Source organism: Antechinus flavipes, chromosome 3, assembly GCF_016432865.1.
Source record: "Antechinus flavipes isolate AdamAnt ecotype Samford, QLD, Australia chromosome 3, AdamAnt_v2, whole genome shotgun sequence".
Classification (NCBI taxonomy): Eukaryota; Metazoa; Chordata; class Mammalia; order Dasyuromorphia; family Dasyuridae; genus Antechinus; species Antechinus flavipes.
The window spans coordinates 174,017,807-174,042,847 of record NC_067400.1 but is presented as its reverse complement, the minus strand read 5'-3'; the positions used below and the strand labels follow the sequence as shown (position 1 = coordinate 174,042,847).

Genomic DNA, 25,041 nt, shown 5'->3' with positions numbered 1-25,041 from the left:
GAGACTTCTAGGGAATTGATAGCTAATATATATATATATATAATTTCATGGTTACTGTGTTAGAAAAAATGTACATCAGAATTTTATATATGCCTACATATATATATATATACACACACACACACAGTATCAGAATTATATATATATATGTTGCATGCGCTAATTTATGTATAGCATTTTGTGGGTTATTTCATGGTTACTGTGTTAGAAAAAAAACATACATCATCAGAATTTTTATTTTCAATAGTATTCTCTACTGGTGGTCTACATGGTGGTCATGGGAATCCAACCCCCTATTTCAATATATCAACATTCATATTTTTTACTTTTGCACCATTTTCTAGGAATTTTATGATGCTACCCCATAAAAATTGAGGATAAGACTGTATTTACCCTATAAAATAAAATTTTAAAGATGAAGAACATTTAAATTTTAACATAATTTTATTGTACAAAAGACCATTAAAAGCAGTATGATTGACTATTTCATTATTTTCCAAAGAAATCTTATTTTTTGGAAAGTAGGGAAGATCTGTTCATGATAATTCTTGATTAATAGGTATTCAGTCAATTTCACATATGGAGCTAGGTAAAATAGCTTTTTCCTGAGTGATGATTTATTGAGAGAACATAACAAATTACAGTAGAAAGTAAATATAATAACTTTTCAACAGGAATCACATTTCTCTTCATGTAGATTTTGGCCAACTCCAATAAACAGCAAAAGTAAATTTTCTCTGATTTCAACTCAGCATTAAGTCCTCAGTATAAATTCATTCTTATTTCTTTACATGATTCTGTGTAATGTTGATGGTTTTAGACTTTAATTTCCTTTTCATGTCTGGACACTTTAATTCTACTATTTCAATTGTAAGGACCAGCAAGAAGGTCAGTTTAGCTAAACTGTTGAGTTTAAGGAAGGAAATCATGTATATTATATAGGTGAGAAAGGTATCTTGGAATCAGGTTACAATGAGTAACAGGAAGCCATTAATGTTTGATAAGTAGGGGGTAGAGTGGTCAAATTTGTACTTTAAATTATTTTGTCTAACAAAGATTACAAAGGATAAATTGGAGATGGACAAGGAGAAGTTACTCATTGTCTAAAATATATTACAAAGTAGAGTCAATCCTTTGGTATTCCTCTTATTTCTCAAACTACCTGTCTGTGCCAACACTTCTTCCATCTACCTTCCCTGATTTTTCCCAGCAAAGGTCTGTCTGAATACTGTCTCCTTAGCTGATGTTTGGATTTTTCTATTTGTAAGCATAGAACCCTAGTTTGGGTCATGGTTTTCTGTTAGATCACAGATCTAAAGTCCATCTCCTCATTTTACAAATGAGCAAACTAGTAAAAGTAACAGGTGGGAAGTATACACAGTTCTTATATGTGTAGTAGAGTAGAACAGGCTTTGGATTCAAGTTCAGATTCTGTGGTTCTCAAGTTTCTACTATACCTTGCATAGAAAATGTTGCATTCCTCCAAAAAGACAAATATGTATTGGGAGTAAGAATTGTTGTTCTACTTTATCTTTGCCTAGTACTGTGTCCTGTACACTTTGGTTGTTTTTCATTCTTGTTCAACTCTTTATGACCCCATTTGGGGTTTTCTCAGCAAAGATACTTAAATCATTTAATTCATTCATATATATATAGATATATGTATATCTATATATATATATGGATAAAATTTAAAGAGTACTTGGGGAAGAGAGAAAGGGAATAGGAATTCTAAAAGGAGAGTGTCTATGAACTTGTATTATGAAGCTGCTGTAAAGATTTTAGCAATTTTCTCTAGTAACAGATTTTTACCAACCTATCTTCTTCCTTATCCTTTCAAAAAAATCATAATCTACCTGTTCACCAATAATTAATTCCTCTAATTCAAACAGTAAATAGATGTTTTCACAAATAAAGGCAATAAATATTTCAAATGCAAATACTAGTTGGGCTAATATCTTGAAAATCATTCAACTGTTCAAAACTGGTACTGATTTCTTCACTGCTCTGATGATAGTGAAAAAGAAAAATCACTACATAGGAATAAAATAATATAGAGAAAGAGGAGGCTGGGTCTCACAAAATCAAGTTGGAATAGAAATTACTGAAGTAACTTTAAAGTTTTGTTAGTGCCCAAAGAGATACTAAAGAAGGGAAAGGGACCTGTATGTGCCAAAATGTTTGTGGCGGTCCTGTTTGTAGTGGCTAGAAACTGGAAAATGAATGGATGCCCATCAATTGGAGAATGGTTGGGTAAATTGTGGTATATGAATGTTATGGAATATTATTGTTCTGTAAGAAATGACCAGCAGGATAAATACAGAGAGGCTTGGAGAGATTTACATGAACTGATGCTAAGTGAAATGAGCAGAATCAGGAGATCATTATACACTTCAACAATGATACTATATGAGGATCAATTCTGATGGAAGTGGATTTCTCTGACAAAGAGAAGATCTAATTCAGTTTCAATTGATTAACAATGGACAGAAGCAGCTACACCCAAAGAAAGAACACTGGGAAATGAATGTAAACTGTTTGCATTTTGTTTTTTTTCTTCCCAGGTTATTTTTACCTTCTGAATCCAATTCTTCCTGTGCGACAAGAGAACTGTTTGGTTCTGCACACATATATTGTATCTAGGATATACTGTGACATATTTAGCATGTTTAGGATTAGGGGGAAGGAGATGGAGGGAGGGGAAAAGTCGGAACAGAAATGAGTGCAAGGCATAACGTAAAAAATTACCCAGGCATGGGTCAACAAAAAGTTATAATTATTTTAAAAAATAAATAAATAAATAAATAAAAAAGTTTTGTAAGTGCACAACTACCATTTATTCTGATCAATCTAGTGCACAACTACTATTTGTTCTGATCAATCTAGTGCACAACTACTATTTGTTCTGATCAATCTCTGAGTTATTTTCTCACATAGCTATAGGCATTTTTGCTGCATGATTTATGCAAACTGTTTTTAAATCTTATTTGCTTCCTATTAAGATTGTGTAACTGAAAGTCTGAAAAAGTTTCATGGTGATCTGGTGATGAACTGTAATGAGACATATGGTAAATACCTTAATTTAGTGAAGCTGCTTCACTAATTCAAATAAACACTTACCACCAATGCATTTGTTTCATAAATTTAAATTTTTAGATAGCCCTTGTGCCTTATTAAACATTGAAAATTTAGGCTCATTAGTGTAATCAAGAGAATGAGTATATTTTAAACTATGTCATACAGATAAGAAGGGAAACTATGTCCTTTAGCCTAAAAGAACTAGAAACTTTATTCAACTGTGAAAAAGTCATTGCTTTGTTTCTATTACCTTTAAGCCTGTTAACATTTAAAAACATGACAAGTACACCAAGCCTTAGAATACATATAAAGTGATCTTCTGAAAACAGGGCAAATGAACTGAGAGGCTTTGCTTGTATCAGACTGGAAATGGCAAATGAGAGTCCTCCATTCTACCTCACACCAAGTTATGGGTAAAATTCTAAGTGCTAATGATAGGACAAACATGCATAAGTTAAAAGTTTCTTTGAAACAGACACAGATCCTTAAAGTGAAGTACAGCTGAGTAAACATTGAATAAATCAGAAAGACTTATGTTTAAAGTTATTTAATGTTCATAATCCCATGAATGTGAATATTTTACTAGGTCATCTGTTTTGAAAAAATGCTATTATATAAGAAAGCTTAATAAACATTTATGTCCCTTGATTCAGAAAAAAATAAAAAAATAAAGTTATTTAGACAATTTTGAAAATATCAATTTATTTTCCAAGAGTTGAGCATCAGTTTTATTTAAAAAGTATTCAAATACAAAAACAATAATATCAAACAAAAGTTACTACTGTTAACTAATAGTCAGAAATCATGTTTTTCTTAGGCATGATACTAAGGCACTTTGAATTCAAACATTCAATATAGTGGAAAGAATACAGATACCTAAAATTTGTATATTTCTTTAATAGTAAAATGTGAGTATTAGTTAATTAAGCATTACCTTCTACCTCTATGGACTTACCACATTTTTTTTTTCCTCCCCAACATGCCAGGGTTTTAAAGTATTCAAATAATTAGGTAGTATGAAATAAGCAAATTCAAAAATGCACAGGAGAGCAACTACCAGAAAAGAGGTTGCCAAATTTAAGTGTTTTTACTCATGTACTCATTCATTAGAATGGCAAGTCAAGATAGAAAAGCTTACAATTATATTCCATAATTGAATAATGCAGCTATAAAAAGTCCTTACCAATCATCTATAACTAGTAAGTAGTTAAATAGTCTCAGGTATATCTTTAAAGCTCTAAAAATGTCAAACAATTAAAAAGATTAGTTTTTTTTAATGATTCTTGTACATATTCATGTGAATATAAATGCAATACAGCTTTTGTATTGTGACAGAGTGCTGTATTTTAATGGCATTGAGTCTTTGGTAAAATGCATTTACAAAAGGTCCAATAACTTGGCAATACAAAGAGACAACTTAAGTGCATTTCAAAGTAGCAGCAATAAAGACTAATCTTATCAGTACTGATTAATCTTATCAGTACTTATGGCATATGTATTGGTCTATTGCAAATATCTTTACATTACTGCTAGTTTCTATGATCATCTAACATGTCCTTAATAAAAAATTACAGCACAAACAAGAAGAAACATTACATAAGAAAACATTGTGTTTAGAAATAGGCTTTGATTTTTCTCTTGTGTAATCATCTTTGCTACATAGATCTGGAACTTCTGTATTACATAAAACTGGAGCTAAAAGAGGGAAAAAAAGAGAGTGGCATATGAGAAAAGAACAAATGCCTAGAGCTATATGTTTGATATGGCCTTTGCTAGAAATCAAGACATGAAAATGTAATAATGTAGTTTTTGAAAATGCATTTACTATAAAGTCAAGGGAAAAGAAAAAGTTACATTCAGATGAATGTAAGGAATTTGACTTCATTTAACTTTGATCTTGAAAAACCTGACAGCATTATTTTCAACGTGCTATAGTCCTCAAAGAAATTATATTGAAATACAGTGATTCCATTGATAAGAAAACTAAATGATTTACCCAAAGCAACCAAAAATAGTGAAAAGGAGAAAAAAGGAAAAAGCTTCTCCCCATTACGGTAGGACAAGTATACTAAGAACAAAGTAGTTATTAAACAAACAGCCCAGCGTCACAGAGCTGGATGTCAAAGTCATTTAGTTCAACCTCTTCATTTTACAGATGTGGAAATGAAGGTCTTACAGAGATTAAGTGACTTGCCCCATGTGACAACAATAGTCAAGCGGCAGAGTTGGGACTTTAATAGGGCAGCACAATCAGAATAATAAAGAAAATTAGTTGGCAGTTTTCAAGCCAACTTGTCCTTATTTGTTCTATAGGTAAAGGGGGTTATTTTAAATGCTCACAACAACAATATGCAGAAGAGAATCTTCACTCTCACCAGAGAGAATGCCAAAGTTACATTGAACATAAGTTAATTTTTCTTTGGACACATACCCATAACCCTCAAGATAAATCCAGATACTATTTCTGGCCACCCCCTTTTATCAATAAAAAGGTCTCATTTAAAGGTTGATGAGCAAACATAAAAAGTTTAGCATCATGGCACCAGATTTCAGTCTGGAAGACATACTGGAATAAAAATTCTTATAGTTAATATCAATAAAATCAGTAAAATATCAGAAAACTATTCTTAAAATAAAATCCTTTTTAATCTTGCATTTAAAAAAATATCTTTAGACTGTCTTTAAAGCCTATAATTCCAATTTTAGTTTAAGCCTGCACAAAGTTAACAGGTCTGAATTTGTCATAGGCACATGGACTCACATCCCTTTTTCTACATTATTGGTCTAAATTTCAGGGAATACTTACTTCTTACGATCCTTTTCTTTCTTCACACTGGTACCAGATGCATTTAAAGACTGGTTTTGGAGTAACTCAGATGCAGCTTTCTTTTTAGCAAAAGCACTTATTTCTTCATCCAAATACCTTCTCTTTTCTTCAAGTTTCATTCTTTCTTCCTGATGCAGTCTTTTAAGATGTTCAAATTTGGCTTGCAGCTAAGAAAGAGGTACGCAGTTCTGATTACCAGACATGTGGTGGCAGCATAACTCCAAGAATAAGTTCAGCAAGCAACTTTCCAAGAGCTTAACACAACTGAAGCAAAAATTCATATATAGAATTTCCTATGTTTTATGGTTATTTTAAAGATATATTTGATTATAAAATAAGTCTAATACTAATATTTAGAGTGCTCTGTTATTTTCAAAGGATTTTTCAATATTATTTTCTTTGTTCTTCACAACAGTCCTTGAGGTAGATGCTATTAAAAATAAAAAGATGTGATTTGCTCTATGTTGGCTGTATTTCTTTGAACCCTTGATGGTTGCTATTTTTAAATCATGAATATATTAGAAAATGTTCAAATATCTGCTGAAAATATTTGGTTTGGTTTAAAAAATAAAAAATAAAAAGCTAAATTACATTCCCCTGTAAGGATTCCATATAGAAAGTACCTCATTATACCAGTAAGCTTAGTTAGTACTAAACATCTATCAGAAATACTTTTTATTAACTGTAACAACAAAGAAGGATGCTAGAATGTATCAATGAAATAAAAACTTAATAATTATGTAACTTAAGTATATTACTTCTTAGTCTCTTTGGATCTGGGGTTCTCAGCAGCAAAATGAGGAGTTAGGATTATATGGTCTCTTTCATATACAACTCTATAAAAATATAGATGATGTAAAAACAAAAGATATCAATAAAATTTTATTTAAAAAAAAAAAGTTAAATTAGCTTCACTCCCAAGAAATTACTGGAGAAACAGATCTCCTAATCCCACCCTAATCTAGTACATTAACTAACTCTATGTCAAGATTCCAGGATCTTCCTAGCCTTCATTAAGCAAGGAGGATAACAGTAGGAAAAAAAAAAATGGAATCTCTCCTTTTCCCTGACCAGGACATCAACTGGATAAGAAGACTTGAGTGAATCCCACTTAAAATTATAGCACTCTAGAGATGAAAAGGATCTCAGAGACCACATAGTCTAACCTCTTCATTTGTAGGGGTTAGGAAAACCGTTATGCAGACAACTGAAGTGACATTTCTCCTCAGATTTATATGATAAAGACAGAGCATTGATAGGGGAGTTGAGAGTTCTAACACATGAAAATTGTCAATGCTCTAACACATGAAAATGGCTCAGACAAAGTTTAAAAGTTCTTTAGGAAAGAGTTTTGAAAGAAGTAGTTATAAATATTCAAATAAATTGGAATTGTCTTATTTCCCTGTCTCACTACGTGGGATCTGTATAATCAAGTGTCCACTAATTCATCACAGGCAAATTACAAATTGGTAAATTATAAATTATAAAAAGTAAAAGTAGCTAAATTATTTACACTATCATAAAGCACAAAGTCATTGTACAGAAATAATTCCTTATGTGGCTTGCTTTATATAAATCTAAATGAAATGTGTAAGCAAAAATCCCAATTACAACAAAGAAATTAGAAAATGATTTATTTTCTGAAATTATTTAAAGAGGATTCTGTTCAGTAGCAAGTATCTTTATTGCATCTAAAATATCATTCAACTTGAAGAAAAACTACATAAAATTGTGAAAAAGTGCTTCCTCAAAGAACAATGACCCTTACTTAGGTTCATAAATTCCTCTCCTTACCCACTCTGTCAACAGTAATATGTTTTGTAATACAACATAGACTTATTCAGGTTAAAGCTATTGCTCCAGAAAGAACTGATTAATAGGGCTAAGTTAAACCAATATAATAAAAATGGCAATACTACATCTATTAATTTATTTATTCAGTGTCAGAAAAATCAAAGGATTATTTTATATAACAAACAAAACTAAGACAGTTAAAGTCAGAAAGGAAATGGGTAATAGAGGGAGAAAAATCTTTGTAGCAAGTTTCTTTGATGAAGGGTCAAAGGAAGAAATTTCCACATCCCTATTCAAAAGTGCTCTAAAAGTCATTAACTTAGAGAAATGTTCCAGTCATTCTGGAAAACCATTTGGAACAATTCCCCAAAAGTTATTAAATTATACATTCTCTTTGATCCAGACATGCAAATATATTTCTATTTATTCTTTTTGTAGTGACAAAGAACTATAATCTAAAAGGATATTATCAGTAGGGGAATGGTTGAACTTGGGATATGTAAATGTAATGGAATATTACTGTGCAATAAGAAATGATGAAGGGGATCATTTCAGAGAAGCATATTGGATAGACAGTGTAAAAGAGAAACAGAAGCAAGAAAACAAATCCAGATCCATGTATTGACCATCAATAATTCCAAAGATCAGATTCTAATATTAATAACATTTTTCTCAAAACAGACCTTTATTATTCTAGAGACCCTATCTCCTTTTACTCTCCTGATCATTTAAAACAGGCCTCCTCAAAAGAGTTACTCCTTGGCTTTCCCTTCACAAGTTTGAGATGACAGATCACAATAAGGAACTTCAGCATCGGAATCCAAAATTGTTTCTACTGTACCCAATTGTGTCCCATTTGCTATAGTTTCAATTATCACCTCTATGCAGGCAATTCTTTTGTTGTTCAGTCATTTTCAGTCATTTCCTACTCTTCATGACCCCATTTAGAGTTTTCTTGGCAAAGGTACTAAAATGGTTTACCATTTCCTCCTCTTCTAGTTTATTTTTCAGATGAGGAAACTGAAGCAAAAGGGTTATGTGACTTACCAAGCCTGGTGCTCTATGCAGATAACACATAGCTAAAAATTCAGACCAACTCTCTTCTGAGTTCCAGATTCACATTTACTTCTAGTTATCTATAATAAAGCAGCTTAAACTTTTCCCACTACAACTCCTTTTTTGCCCAAGAAATTTTTATGTGACCCCAGTTATGTAGGTATACAAATCAAACATTTATTAATAATAAATCATAATTTTGTGACTCCCATATTTAATTACAGGAGCCTATGTGGGATCATGAACCACAGTTTAAGAAACTGTGGTCTATAAGACATCTCCATTTGGATAAGCATTTCAAGCTCAATATCTGTAAAACCAAGTTTATCTTTCCTTCTAAACTGCTCCTCATTCTGACAACTATTTCTCCAAGATTCACAAACTTAATGTTGCCTTTGAATTGTCTCTCTCCCAATCAGTGATCAAATTCGGACAAATTCAAATAATTCTACTTGTTCTCCTATTACCACACTCCTTGGCCAATCCAATAGCTTCCAGAAAGTGTTCTGACCACCCCTTTTTTTTCTCTAATTCATTCTCTGTATCATTTGCAGCCCTACTTTTAACAATTTGGATAGACTGAATCAATCTTTTTCTTCAAAAAAAAAATCTAAGACTTCTTATAACCCAATGGATGACATGGTACAATCACATTTATACAAGTGAACCTGTCGTTGAAAGAGTACTCCTCTAAAGAGCCAAATTTCCCATTTCAAACAAAATATTTTAAAAATATGCTTGCCAACAATTTAACTTTTTAAGTATTAGCATGTAGACTCCTAAAGTACAATAAATACTTTCAAATGAAATAAACAAGATACATAAAAACCCAAAACCCAAAACCAACACTTTACCTCTCTCTCAGCTTCTTTCAAGATCGCTTCTTTCTCCTTCACTCGCTGCACAAACATCTGTTTCATCTCCTCTTCTTTTCTTTGACGTTCACCATAAAATTCATGTCTTTTGATTTCATAGGCCTCCTGAAGACTAATGATGCAATTATTGCAATGCATTGTTAGGTAAAAATGAAAATGCAAACACATAAGCAAGCTCTATAATCAGTCTCCTGAATTTACACCTTCCATCAGAGCAACCCAACACAGAGAACTGTCTATTTTGTGAAACTGATGAACCAGGATGCTAGCTAATAAATAGTAGGTTTCACATAATTCCGTATCATTTAACACAATTTGAAATTCTCTGAGGTACAATTCTATTGAAATTCTTAGCGAATTAAGAGTGAGCCTAAGGACTCTCTATATAAGACAGACTTTCTTATTTGCAAAGGTTCAATGCTATCTGATTCTCTTCAAAATCCTTTAATTCTTCAGTTCTAAAAGACAAATGAAATCAATTATCCTCTTGTGGCAAGATTTCCATTTGTCAAACTAGCAACATCTATTTAAATTATTTCCATAATGTGGCACTTTACATTTTAAAATGAAGTATTAGAGATAGTCTCAACATCTGCATGATTGCTCTATCAATTAACAGAAAATTCTTTGTTTGTGGTAATTTTTTTTAAATCAGGTATCACTTCATATATTCAAAGTGTGCCAGGTGCTAACAGGCAATATACACATAATAATGCCACAGGGGCAGCTAGATGGCACAATGGCGAGAGCAAAGGTCCTGGAGATAAAGGACCTGAATTCAAATTTGAGCACAGATACTTAACACTACTGTGTGACCCTGGGAACATCGCTTAACTCCAGTTGCCTCACTAAAATAACATAATAATAAATAATACATGCTTTGTAAGAGCAACTTATTTTCAAATAAACTTTCACATAAAGCATCTATCTCCCTTTGATCCTGACAATGCCCAAGGAACACACATTTGATATTAGAGTTAATCAATTGAGGCTCATCATGGCCAACTTACCCAAGACTGTATTCATAAACGTCAAGACATATTTTTCCTCAAACATAAAGGCAACAGATATTAAGGATCTCAAACTGTTGAGTCATTTCAGTTTGCGTCCAACTCACTGTAACCCATTTGGGGTTTTCTTGGCAAAGATACAGGGCTGTTTTGCCATTTCCTTCTGCAGTTCATTTTTACAGATGAGGAACTGAGGCAGAAAGTGTTAAGTGATTTGTCCAGGGTGTCACAGCTAATGTATGTATGAAGCCAAATTTGAATTCAGATCTTCTCGAGTCCAAGACTAGAACTATCACATTCTGCCACATAGCTGCCTCAAGATCTCAGACTATATATGGTCCAAAACAGAGCTTGTAATCATTCTTCTCACAATGTCCCTTCTTTCTATCATCTTGTCGATTCTATTTCTGAAATCTTTCTCATCTGTTCCTTTTCTTCCACTAAGACATCAAATTAATTCAGGTCCTTATCATTTCTCATCTGGCCTACTGCAATAATCTCCTAATTTCTCTTTCTCTCCCAATCTCTAATCATTCTCTGCACAACTGACAGATGATATTAAAGCACACATCTAAATATATCCTTCCTGTTCAAGTGGTTCTAGTGACAAAGTTGTTTCTAGGATAAAACAAACTCTCCTAATAGCCTCTGAAGCCCTTTACATTTGAGTTCCAGAACTCTTTTCCAGATTATTGTACATTATTCTCATTATGCATTGTTTCCAACCAATTTATCCCATTCATGTGGAATGTCATCACATTTATATAATACTTTAGCTGAAAATCAAAATTAAAAGGACTTTCAGATCATGGAAACAGCAAAATTGAATCAAAAATTTTCTCTGATTCTTCCAATCTCTCAAACTTCCCCAAAATAGAAATCATGCACCAAAAACAACGCAACTTTGGCTGTCTTTGTAGTCTAGGACACCCAGAAACCACAAGAATGCTAATAAATAAATAATCCAGGAACTAATGCTCATTGACCCCAAGCTCACTTAGCACCCCTCCCCTACTCCTATTATCACCTCTTAACAGTGCTGCACACAACACACTTACAACAAAACCCAACCCAAATTTTAGTCACCCATTCTTTCTTCAAGTGCTATAGAAACCCCAACTCCAGTTTGCAGAACTTTACAGAATATGACAACCACTGGCTGCAATCTCATAATCCCAGCACTACCAGTGATGGGGAAGACAACCTGATGGCACCAGCAAGGCAGCTTTCTGAACTGTCAGACTAGAGAACTAATGAACAAAGTAAGTGGGACAGTTCATCATGCGTGGGGCACAGTAGGGAATGGGGCAATGTGCATGACTGTAGTATGCTACTAGGCCTGAGGTAAAGAGCACCAACATTCAGATAGGGCCAGTTCTGATCATCTAAAAATCACCTGGGCACTGGTAAGTTACCTGGGCTGATAAACCATGAACAATATAGGAAGAGGCCGAGACTCTTTGAGCTCCAACCCCACAATTACAAGGGACAGTCTGAAAGTGAATAGGGGAATATCAGTGAGAAAAAATTACCAAAGATCTCAGGAAGAATCAAACTCAAAAACTTTCAATATAAGCAGATAAATTCACCAGAAAAACAGTATAACAAAAGAAGGAAATATGCCTTCCAGATCTAGTAAACAAGTTTAGGCCAATTCCAACTCCCTCTATCTGGGGATAAGATGAGTAGACTTTTCAAGTACAAAATCCCCCAGATTATACCCATTGTAAAATCTCTACCTCCCTTCACAGACCATCCCTCTTTGCTCATGAAGGAAGTATGAAGGAAGGTATCCTCTCCTACCACCAAAACAAGGCCTCCTTCTTTCTCTCCTTTTTCAGTCCTTTTCTCCGTCATCCTCAGCTATTCTCCTATAGACATATGCATGATAAATACAGAGAAGTACAGAAACATTGATATAGAGTAAAATAAACAAGATATATATAGCAACTACAGGAATGCAAATGGAAAGAACTAAACATCAAAAAAAAATAATATAATACAATTATAAAGATCAAGCAAGATTCAAAAGAAAAGATGTTCAAACCACTCTGTCATAGAAATAGAAAATCTACATGTATTACTAATTACATACTTTCTGTTTTTAAGTGTATTGATCATTTGCACTGATTTTCTTCCTCTTTAAAAATTACCATTTGTAATATGGAATATTTCTCCAGGAAGGGACAGGAAAGGGATACTTAGGATAAATATGGTAACTTAGGAAGCAAAAGAGATAAATTTTTAAAACATTTTAATTACAGCTCATTCATCTCTAAAAAACAGAGGAACCTATTACTCCTCCCTATACAGTCTTAAATTATAAATAATTCAACTAGACTCCATTTGATGGCTCCTACTCTTATTTTTGTTACTACCTCTGAAACTTAACACAGTGTTAATGTAGATGCTGAGAGATTTGTTAAATTTTATGAACACTTTTAAGAAGTTGAGATATCTATTTTCTAAGCCCATTGAAAATATAAACATCAAATTAGAACAAGGAACAGGGCTGCTAAAGTCAGACACAATGACAGAGGAAGAAAGTGAGCAGTCTCCTAGAAAAGAGGCACAGAAATTCAGAAAGTATAACAATGAGGCATTAACAGTAAGGAAACGATTTAAAGATCTTTACAATATAACTCAAGCCTATTTTATTAGGCTATTAAGACTTATCAGACTAACAATTAACACGTTACTCCCTTTTATAAAGTCTATGACCCAGACAAACTGGCATGCTTGCTATTCCTTCTATAAGACATTCTATTTCCCATCTCTATCTTTATATAGTCTACCTATTGCATTTAGAATGCATTTCCTCCTCATCTTCACTTTTTAACACTTAGCTTATGAGGTTAACATCTTAAAGCCAGCTAAAGTATCACTTCCGACAAAAGATCTTTGCTGATTTAGAGAAGGTTTCTGCTCTTTCTCTTCCTTAAAGAAAGATGACTTGTAGTCAGGAAGACATGGGTTTATTTACTACCTAAAACAAGTCATTCAACCTCTCCATGCCTCGGTTTTCTCATCTGCAAAATGAGGGAGTTGGATTTAGTCCTCTAAAGCCTCTTCAGTTCTAATGAATGGCCCTATAAAATCTCCTTGTGTGTGTGTGTGTGTGTGTGTGTGTGTGTGTGTGTGTGTGTATAAAGTATATATACAGATACATACACATATCTATATATACATATATGTGTATATGTTATAGTATATGTTTAATGTATGTGTCTGTTGACCTTCATTCTAGAAGAGGATCAAAATAAACGTTAGAGTCAAATTATAGTGTATTTAACTGGTGAGTGAAATCAATACAAGTTCAGAATGCTCTATCACAGGTCAGACATAAGTAGTCTTTGTGAGCTTCTGCAGTAGCTTCTCTAAATTTGCAAATCTTATTTCTTTTAAATTACTTCAATTCTGCTTTGTTCATACAATTCAATGCCTTCTTTAATGTGGGCACACCATACTGGGTAGTCCTGTACCAGTGTCTCCTATGTAATGCAATTAATTTCAAAGTTCATGAGACCTTCAGAGTGTCCTTGTATTGCTTTTTGTGAGTACTTGCCCTGTGTGAATTCACTATAAAAGTCTTTTAGGCAAGGATACTTTTAGCATTCTGCACATGTGTGTATATTTTTCTTATACACACACACACACACACACACACACACACACACACACACACTTTGTATATATTTATGTGTGTATATATACACAATTTGCATAAATTTTGTTCCTACTCATAAATACATATAGATTTCCCTGACAGAATCAATAAATCAATCTGTAAATATTAATTAAATAACCATTAGGTGCCAGCATTGTATTTGAGAGAAGTAACTGTTTCATTTTGATTTTGTATCCCCAAGGCCTAGAACATTGACCTGACACATTAGATGATTAATAAATGTTCATCAAATTGTCAGACTTTAACAATTTTGTGGAGCTGATTTTTTAAAAATTCCTTAATATGCACAATGGCTCACTAAGCAAAGAGAAGGATAAATTCAAAAATGAAAGTGATAGAAAACCAAAAGATTATCAATAAATATTTTAATTTAAACACTGATTGATTCACTCCTGCATAGCATAGTTAGTGTTCAAAATGGTAATTCTGAGCCAATAGAGAAATGGACTTGAGATTAGAAAGATTTGGGTTCAAATTCTGACATTCTAGCTGTGCAATTATGAACAACTCCCCTCACTTCTCAGTGTCCTAAGTAATCCTCAGATCCTCAATTACATAAGAGTTGATGGTTTGAGTTAGTAGCAGGAGCTTCCTTATAAGAAATTCCTTATACTGATGCTATCAGAAGTTTGATCAAAAAGATAGTAAGTGTATTCTAAGGAAACAAGGATACTGACATATTTAGTTTTGTTAAAAATGCTTTATCTATTTTAAAAGATTTTTGATAAAAACAAACACTATTTCAATCCCTAGAAAACTTAACTTTCTATAGTGACTGATTCCCCCCCATGGAATAATCATAGCTACAATTTTATTGTCATGATTAAGCCAAGACTTCAAAAAGTAAGCAGAGAGGTAAAATTATTTAAAGCTGAGCATTAACGATCCCAAAACTTCACAGGAAACAATTCTAAAGTAGAAAGTATAATGAATGGTGCAAAAATATCAGTTAGCCCCCTAGGGTGACAGATTGCTTTTAGGATTTAGTGGAGACTTTGGCTTAAATCTGAAATAATTAAATGTACAATCTGGGCATTTCTTTTACATAATATAAATAAAATTATGCTCAATTAATTAAGAATGCGACATTCTAATGCGCATTCTTAATTAATTGAGCATAATTTTATTTATTTAGGTCTCATGATCTGCATGCTAGGAGATTAAGATGTCAAATTTGAACAACAATTCATTAATGAATACTATCTGTATTAAAGAGTTTCGAAAACTTGAACAAATGAATGAGCTTCCTCATCTATAAAATTCAATTCAATAAAAATTTATTAAGCACCTATCAGGTGCCAAGAAAACTGTATTTATGGTCTCTGAGCCATTAAACTAAGTCACATTTACATAAATTTAATAAGTTTTGTGTGTGTGTGAGAGAAAGAGAGAGAGAAAAAGAGAGAAAGGGAGGGAGGAAGGGAGGGAGGGAGAGGGAGGAATCTCATTTGACTTCCACAATAATCTTTTGAGGAAGTGCTATTTTTCCCTCTTTAAGAAATTAGGAATTTCTAATGAGTGATGTGCCCAGGACTCAATGGATTGTTAAGTAAAAAGGACTTCCCTGACTCCAAGTTCATGCCTCAATATATCATGTCAATAATTCTGTCATTCCATGAATTATATTTATGCATATATTATACATTTATGTATACATGTCATCTCCCCAATAAAATTTAAGTCCTTTGTAAAACTCCAAGGGTTTTGTAATGTCAGATAGTATTATTATTTTAAACAAGAAAATGCATAATCTGAAAATTCTAAAAGATTATAAATCTACTGGAAATTGAAAAGAAAGCTACTCAAATATTATTTAATTTTTTAAAAGATAAAATACAAAAGAGTAATTAATATTACTGACCCTCATTATGCATGATTAGCTTTATTACATCAAATCTGACTGAAAAAAGTTCAATATTTTTGTTTTTCTTTACTTATAAGTTTCAGGTTTAATTTATGATGAACATTAAATTTATGTTGCTACTTTTCCTAAATTAACAAAATTTACAAAAAACAAAATTACAAAAAAAAAAACCCCACAAAATTACTAATTCTGTTACGTTTCATTTTTCTCTAGGTAAATTATATATGTGTGTGTGTGTGTGTGTGTATATGTATATATATCCTCATGACATATCATGTTCTTATCATGACTCCACTATCAGACCATCTCTACCCCATCTGAAACTTGGATTCTACTTCTTGTTCCCCCCAATTCTGACGGGCAAATCCATTTCTTTGTTTGGAAGCAGAACTCTTACACCACTGCTACTTCCCATAGTCTCTTCTTCAATGTGGTGCTATACTCCTTTATATGTTTACCATTCCCATTAGATACATAGTAGCTTAACAAAGGCTCTTTTTTCCTCTCTCCTTTTCCCTTTCTTCCTCATTTCTATGAGGTGCCGCAAGAAAAAAAAAAAAAAAAAAAAAAAAACCATGCAGTTTAAAAAAAAAACTGCAAAAAAAAAAAAAAAATCCCAGTTTTAAGTAGTTTAATAATCAATGGAATTGAATGATTTAAAAAGCTCCCCCAAACAATTCCATATTTAAAATAGAACAAAATATTTTAAAATCTTCAATGAAAGACTTCATGTAGTTTTGTATATTACTCAGAAACACATTTACAAAGAATTTATCCCATGATTTTATATCTTTTCCAAATACAGATTCATTTTTGAGACTCAAATATCAATCTCCTTGCCAATATCTTTTCTTTTTAAACATTAATTCAATATCACATTCAAATGTCTTTGCTTCTGTTGTATTCATGTACAACACATATTGATTGATCTTATTTTCAAGACATGTCAAGAAAAAAAAGTGAAGACAAACTGAAAAAATGACATTGCAACTAGATAGGATAGTGGATAAAGTGCTGGTCCTGGAATCAAGAGGATCTGATTTCAAATCTGGCCTTAGATATTTACTAGCTGCCTCAGTTCCACATTTATAAAATGAGCTAGAAAAGGAAATGGCAAATTATTCTAGTATCTTTGCCAAGAAAATCACAAATGGGATCATGGAGATTAAACATGACTGAAATGATTCAACAACAGATACTAAATGTCTGCTGAATTGAGTTCTTATTTTTACAGTGCCTATTTTCCTCTTAATTTAAATACTTGCCAATTTATATTTCTGTACTTTTCATTTTTTCATATGTGATTTTTATTCATTTTATGAGCTACTTCACTTTCTCTTTTTCAGCAATTTCCATTTAATTTCTTTGCAATAATAATTTCCTAAAGTCTTTATGGCTATATGGTTCCCAAGTTCTCTTATAATCATAAATGTTCATCTCAACTGATATTAATTCTTCTCTTTTACTCCCTCCCACTTCTCTCACGTAAACTATTTTTGCAACTTTTTCCTCAAATTTGCATGCATTTATGTCACTTTCCTCCAACCCTTTTTATTTCATAGATCAAAAAACTTAACATCTTTGTCCTTCAGTCCTTCAAATGTCTATTTTATATAATTATTTCTCTTATACTATTCAATTTAACATTGAGTATCTACTATGTATGAAGCATAATGCTAGATGAAAAAATGTATTAGTTCTATGCTTGGGTTCCCCCCCCCAAAAAAAAATACCTCCTTATAGTACTTTTCTATCTTTCCTTTGTAAGTCTTCTGATCTCACCATCTTTTCAGATTTCTTTCTATAAATCTTTTGACTAGGAAAACGGAAATGTAAATAATTCATATTCTTTTGATGGCTATTCCACTAAAGTTACATGAAGCTAGGCAACAATTCCATATTTATTCTATTTAAATCACCTTTTTTCAGAGGCAGCTAGATATTCAATTCAAACATTTACTTATAGTAAACCATAATTTCACAATCTCTACATTCAGTTGTGAGACCTTATATATGGGGCCACAAACCACAGTTTAAGAAGCTGGGATATATAGCTATATGATATACAAGATTTTATTCACATTAAACAGATGAAGCATCTAGCTGGGAGAAATCACATCTCAATGTTAAGAAAGGGCAAATATTTATATTTAACTAAACTTAAAATTTAACTAACTTAAAATACTTATATTTAACTAAACCCATTTTCTAGTTCTAATATTTTAGGATCATGCATTTAGAGCTGGAAAGAATTCTAGAAGCCATTATCTAATATAATCCCCTCTTTTTAAAGAACTGAACTGGGGTCCAGAAGGCTTAACTCAATTGCCCAAAGTCAAACAGTCAGTAAAAAACCTGGGTATTTTAACCCATATCCTTTGATTCCAAACTCAATGTCTTTTCTACTGTAAAATACAATCTTATAAGTTTTCCACTACTAAATCTATTTTTCTGTCTTCCCACCTTACTTCCTATATTTGCATTTCTCAATATTCTGTGTAGGGATAGTTTGTAAAGTGAAAAGAATACTGGAATTAGAGTCAAGAGACCTTGGTTTTAGTCTCACATTTGACTTTCACTAGATAGACAACCTTCAACAACTTAGAATGCATCTGGATTTTATTCTCCTTTTATATAAAACCAGAGTTAAACTAGATATTTTTATAAGGTATACAACCACTATAAATTTGTTTCCTTTCATCTTTTCTCTTCCTCTAACGTATCAAAATGCTTTCTTTACCTTGTGTTTTTGTTTTTTCTTTGTTTTATTTACTATTAACATTCAGATAATATACTGATGTTTCATTTTTAAAATGGTGGTAGGGGGGAAAAAAGAGGGGCAAGACCAATTGCAAAAAGGGACAGACAAAAGGAAATAAAAACCAAGAAAATAACAAATGAGGTAGAGCTCAAAAAAGAAATCTAGGAGATAAGGTCTACAAAAAAAGCTCCTCTGTATGAGATATTAAACTACTAGTAAAAATATCTCTTGATGCCTTTTGCTCCAAAATGTGAATGTGTGAGAGTGTGAGAACGAGACAGACAGAAAAACAGAGGCATTTCTTTAACTTTAATAGGCCTTATTTTTTCCTATTTTCACTTAAGCTATGTACTAAACCTAAAAATTTGATGAGGAAAGTCTTAAATGGAATCAATATTCCTTATAAAAATTGTCAACTTTAAAAATACATAAAGTTGGATTATACTGTAAGCCTATTCAATTTCACAACTGTAACTAAGGGAATTTTTTTTGTAAGCCTGACTTGGATTAAAACTCCAAAGTATATTCCCATTTAAGAAGCTGTGCTATGTTATTCTTATTCTTATCATACCCACCATATGTTAGGATGTTTCCAAGAGAAAAACACATCTGAAGGTCCATTTTTGGATTCCAGGAATGTCACACTTAGCTCAGGGACTGGCAGCAGAACCAAGGATTCCACATATCTCCCTTTCCATTGTGATCACCTGTGGCTTCTGACTAGTTTTCTAGCCTCTGCTTAGTCTACTGCAGATCAAGTACAGTCTCTCAGCTTCTCTGTTCTTCCTGTCCCAGAAACAATCCCACAAATCTCTGGATGTTTTCTAAGGATTTTAATAACAAAGGGAAAGCAGATAGGTGGTTTTTAAAAAATCCATTAACCTATTGCTTTAAAGTTTTAAGTGTTTTTCTTACAACGATCCTGTAAGCAGCTAGTGAAAGTATTATTATTAACATTTCTATTTTACAGATGATAATAGTGGCTGAGCAATGTTTTTTTACCTTGCTCAGGGTCACACAGCAAAGAACATCCGTTAAGAATTGGAACTCATGTTTCATGCCTCAATTCTGGTGCACCATTCTCAGTTCTGATGGTTGTCAAAATAAAAAATCTAGCATTCAAGTGAGTAAGTAGAACCAAGTCTCATCTTTCAAACTACTTCCACTTGTAATTTAAGCTTCACTTTTGTTCATGAAAACCTTGTTCAATCCCTGTATTAACCTGCAGTTTATGTTCTTGGTTCCCCTAAACAAAGATGGCTTCTTCCCTTCCAAGTATGCTTGTCCCATTTTTTTTTTCCACTTAAAATTTCATAGGGAAAGATTAAGTTCAGGTAGATAAAAAGGTTGTCTTCTCTTATACCACATACTTTACTTCAGTAAAATTTAAACTATATGTTAGAGTGAAGCCCAGATCTGTGTTTCTTCTATTTCTTTGATGAAGAATAAAGACTGGCTTGTGATTCTATGCAAGGAGCAGAGGATATGGTTGAAGGGTGCCCTGTTGGGGTGGAAGAGATTGGGAACTGAGACTGGTTTCAAAGACACTGTCAATGAGATTGTAAAAGGAAGACAACGGGAGTTGGGGGGAGAGGGGTGGAATAGCTTCTATTCTTTTTCACATTTTACTTTCCCAAGGAAAACTGGGTGAGGACTAGAGGACATTCAAGAATATTAGGAGGGAAAAATCATAAATTGTAGTAGGAAAGAAAGCTACCATTTGTGCATTAAGGATACAGTATTGAATCAAAATTTCAGGAGAAATTGGTAAGACTACCAGTTTTTCAAAGGCAAAAAGTAGAAAATATTTTGTCCCTCCCTTAAATTTTATAGCCAATAAAGGTACTTAACTAAACCATTAATATGAACATTGCTTTTTAAGTTGACAGACACAAAATGTTTTCTTATTTGAATGCCAGAATCTACCTAAAAACATTAACTTTTCTATAAATATGGAAACAAAGCAGAAGATGAGTTGCAATAACTAGATCCCTTGGGCAGGTTGTGTCTGAATATATAAGTCTAGGATATCTCTGCTGTCACATAGTTCCATGTTAGGTTTGCCAAGCCATTGGTAACTGATCATTTGATCTATCTTGAAATGTAACCTAGTCAAATGCAGGCCAACCAACAAAGCCACTTCTTTTCCCAATCTTAAGAAGGTAAATGAAAGATTTAATTTAAAAAGTGACAGACACCTGCTGTGAATTGTGTAGCTACATAATTTACAGAAGAATATTTTAATATCACGACATCATAAATGGAGTCAGTGTATGTGATTGAGAAATATAATCAAGAAGGGATTTTTAAGAAGCCTTGTTCTGCCATAAAACATCATTGACACATCATCTATTAAAATGAAAGTTTCAGATAAATTTTAAAAATCCTTAACTAAAAATTCAGACAATCCATTATTAATAAGATTACAAAATCAAACTGATTTAAGGTTCAACATACTAGCCTAATTGTAAGGGGTGGAAAAAAAAAAAAGGTTCAACATACTACTTTTCTGTGCTTCTCCTTGTAAAAAGCCAAGATATAATCAAAATATAGGTTAGCAAGTTGGAGAAGGAAGAGCCCAAATAATTTTACAAATTAAAAAAAAAAAGCTATTAGGAATAAGCATAGCTGAAGAATTCTAGATAATTTTCTGGAAAGTTTTATCAAGTTAAATTTAGTCAGAATTAAACATTTGTATAAGCCCTGAAATATTAGGGTTTAAAGTTAAAATTATTTCAACAACAACAACAAAAAAATGTTAGAAATGTAACATCAAGTGACATAGTCTTACAATTTATTCCCAGGCAATTTTTCAACAGAATACTTGTTCTTGTATGTTTTTTAAAAATGAACTTTAAACCACTTTCCTATGAACATATGTATATAAAGGTGAGAGATTGGACTTGTTTTTTCATTACTATAATGGCAATTAGTATAAGGATAAGCAAATTCCCTTTACCAATGTAGATTGGCAATTTTTAGCCTGAAAAATTCACCAAAAGCAATGAGAGACTTGGGTGATTTGCTCAGTTACATAGCCTTATGAATCAGATGCAAGATTCTGAAACAATGTCCATTCCAAGCTTGGAGGCCAGTCCTCTAATGACTATACCATGTTGCCTCAATAAAAAAAAAAGATAAAGAAACAAATGTTTTGAACTAGAACTATAATTCCATTAATATAAGATGTTCCCAATAAAGAAGCATCCTAATTCTGTCTACTAATACATAAAAACAACGACTCTACAACTTAAGTCTTTGTAAATTAAAAGTTTATAACAGGGCACACAGAGTTTAAATGACCTATATCCATGGCCACACAACTAGAAATAGTACTTGAATCTAAGTCAATTTTTACTTCAAAGCTAGCACTCTATCCCCTAAACCACACTGATAATTGCCTCTCCCATATATCCCTTGATAAAGTCTCTTAAATTTTTCCTTTAGTATTACAATGCAATGTCTATTCTTTCTCATGTAAAATAATGTCCAACTTACCTGACAGGTTTGTTTTCTGGACTTACATCTTTAAAACCCATTTCCTCCAGTTTGCATCGCCTATAAAGTTCATAATGTCGAGTATGGGTTTGTTCTCTTAGGTCCTCCATATTTGTGCAAATAAGCATTTCACGGAGCTTTACAAAATCACAATGATTTTCATTTTCCACTAATCAAAAAAAGGATAGTAGGAAAAAGAAAAAGGAAAAAAGTAGGAAAAAGTAGGGAGAAAAAAGTAGTTTAAACATTTGAAATAAAATAAAGTTTGATAATCATTTACAATAAGCATTACTTGATCAAAAAACTGGATCCAAATTCCATTTTACTAAGATAAATTTCTAAATTAATAATAGCTACTAATAAATGAAAATGCATCTTATTGAAAATTATACTATGAATAAATCATACTCAAAAACATTCATTCAAATAACTGTTCATATTCATCATATTCACCTTGAACAATGCCCCATGGGTACTGACGAGCTTTCACCATCTTATTTCCAAGTTTGACCTCTTCCATACTGCCCACAACAGCAAATGGCAAATGTCCCTAGAAAAAGTCTGTTATGAGTTTCACATTTATATGTCAATGTGGAAACAGACACACTAAAGTTTCCAAGTATTTGATTAAAAAGAATATAATTAAATTATTTGAAACAATATTCTATTTTGGACTATGTCTTAAATTTCTAAAACTAGGTTTCACAGCTCATGATTTTACCCTCATTAATAATCCAAAATACTATTAATAATAAATATATACACAAAATTCAAATTCACCAAACATTTATTAAATGCTTATTATGGGTCAAGGCATGTGAAGATTCAATGTCAAATACAAAAATATTCCTTGCCCTAAAGTAGGCTGGGGAACTCATAAGGCCTGCAAAATCATTTGCATAATTAACTACAGGTGATGAGTTGAAAACTAGGTAGAACAACCTCCCACTGCTTGAGTTCCATAAGTTCATAATTTTGTATGGCCCACTAGAAATTTTCAAAATTCCCTTGGCAGGAAAAAAGGTTCCTCACCACCTACCCTAAAGGAACTCAATATTTTATTCCCAGCTAATATTAATTTAGAACTGGTATAACAGCCCCTAAAACAAATTCAGCTTTAGATCTTAATTAAGTAGAGAAGGCTATTGTGAAGATAAGTAAGTTATTTTGCCACCATATAAACGTCAGTCATTATTGACTTTGGCACTGCTGACATATTCACCAAAAAACTCAAAAAGCTAGATTAGATCAAAATCAAGTTGATACATAACTGGTTAAAGGTATATTCTGAAAGAATAGTCAACAATGAATCATGATAGGGATTGGAGAAGCAAAAGTACAGTAAATGCTGCATATGCTAGTTGAGTTCTACAAGAGTTGATCCTAAAGTCTTTAATCAAATTAATCAATTAAAAATGCATTCACTGGATATCTATTAGACACAAAGCATAGTGACCATCTTGTGTGCAATGTAATGAGTAAAAAATATATTACCTTATTGGGAAACATATTTAGCTCATTAGAAGATAAGGCCTAAGGGGTAGTTAGTTGACTCAGTAGATAGAGCACTAATTTTGGAGTCAGGAGGCACTGAGTTCAAATCCTGCCTCCAATATTTGATATATATTAGCTATGCAACCCTGAACAAGTCACTTAACCCCATTTACCTTGCCAAAAAAAAAAAAAAATTAGGGTCTACAAACAGAAGTGTACTGGTAAATATTTAATGTGTCTAAGTCTTTCCGAGAACTCCATATACATGCAACAGATTTTAAAGTTTAACCTGGATTATGAACTTTACTCCACCATTGTAAGTAAAGACAATCAACAAAATAAACCCTGATTTTTATGGTATGCCAATTTGTGATGTGTAAGTACTCACAAATTTAACAATCAATTCACAAATTAGTTTGTTCTGCCTTCAGCACACTTCTGCCTATAAACCAGAAAGACAGTAAAGCAAGCTAGCATATTATAAAGGGTCAAGTGAGTTACAGACAATAAGTGCTAAAAAAGAAGGGAAAAGAAGAAGAAAAAATAAAGTAATCAAGCTCCATAGATTGAGACATTTAAGATTTGGATTAGGATTTGAAAAACACCTACGATTTCCATAGGTTTTAAGGAGACTATTTGTCTCTAAAATAAAATACATTCTTTGAAGGAAAACAGTGTTTTAAAAGAAACCATTTAGTTTCAAGTTGTGAATAATAGAATCCCAGAAGTGCTCTCCACGAAAGATGATGGCTCCATCAGCAGTTTCTTTTTTGAGAATTTTCACAGAAATGTCACCCTTGAAACCAAATTTGTAACAACAAAAAAAGGGAAGAGGGGTTAACATAAGCTTCCAACAGCTGGAAAAGCAAATATAACTATCATGGAAATAGGTAATACAATGGCATACAGCTTTTGGGCAGATAGAAGAACAACATAATGAATGATTGATGTTGATAAAAGCTGTCCATTTCCTAGTATGTATTGCTGTGGTGTTGTGACCTCAGAGAACACTGATATGACAACCCAGGTGATCTGACTTGGAATTCCATTCCCTTTCCATGAAATGTCTACCAGAATTGTTACACAACTAATCAAT

At 32.5% G+C, this 25,041-nt stretch overlaps 1 protein-coding gene across 1 annotated transcript in view; it reads right to left on the bottom strand.

Annotated features, from left to right (window-relative positions):
* Nucleotides 1-4,674: 4,674 nt before the first annotated feature.
* Nucleotides 4,675-25,041, bottom strand: part of SEPTIN10 (septin 10) — a 62,684-nt gene continuing 42,317 nt past the window's right edge. The window contains exons 7-11 of the mRNA XM_051984271.1: nt 22,905-23,001; nt 22,452-22,620; nt 9,610-9,742; nt 5,885-6,072; nt 4,675-4,773 (exon numbers count right to left, since the gene is read on the bottom strand). Coding sequence (XP_051840231.1) covers nt 4,758-4,773; nt 5,885-6,072; nt 9,610-9,742; nt 22,452-22,620; nt 22,905-23,001 — 603 coding nt within the window. The 3' untranslated portion in view covers nt 4,675-4,757. The remainder of the gene's footprint in view (nt 4,774-5,884; nt 6,073-9,609; nt 9,743-22,451; nt 22,621-22,904; nt 23,002-25,041) is intronic.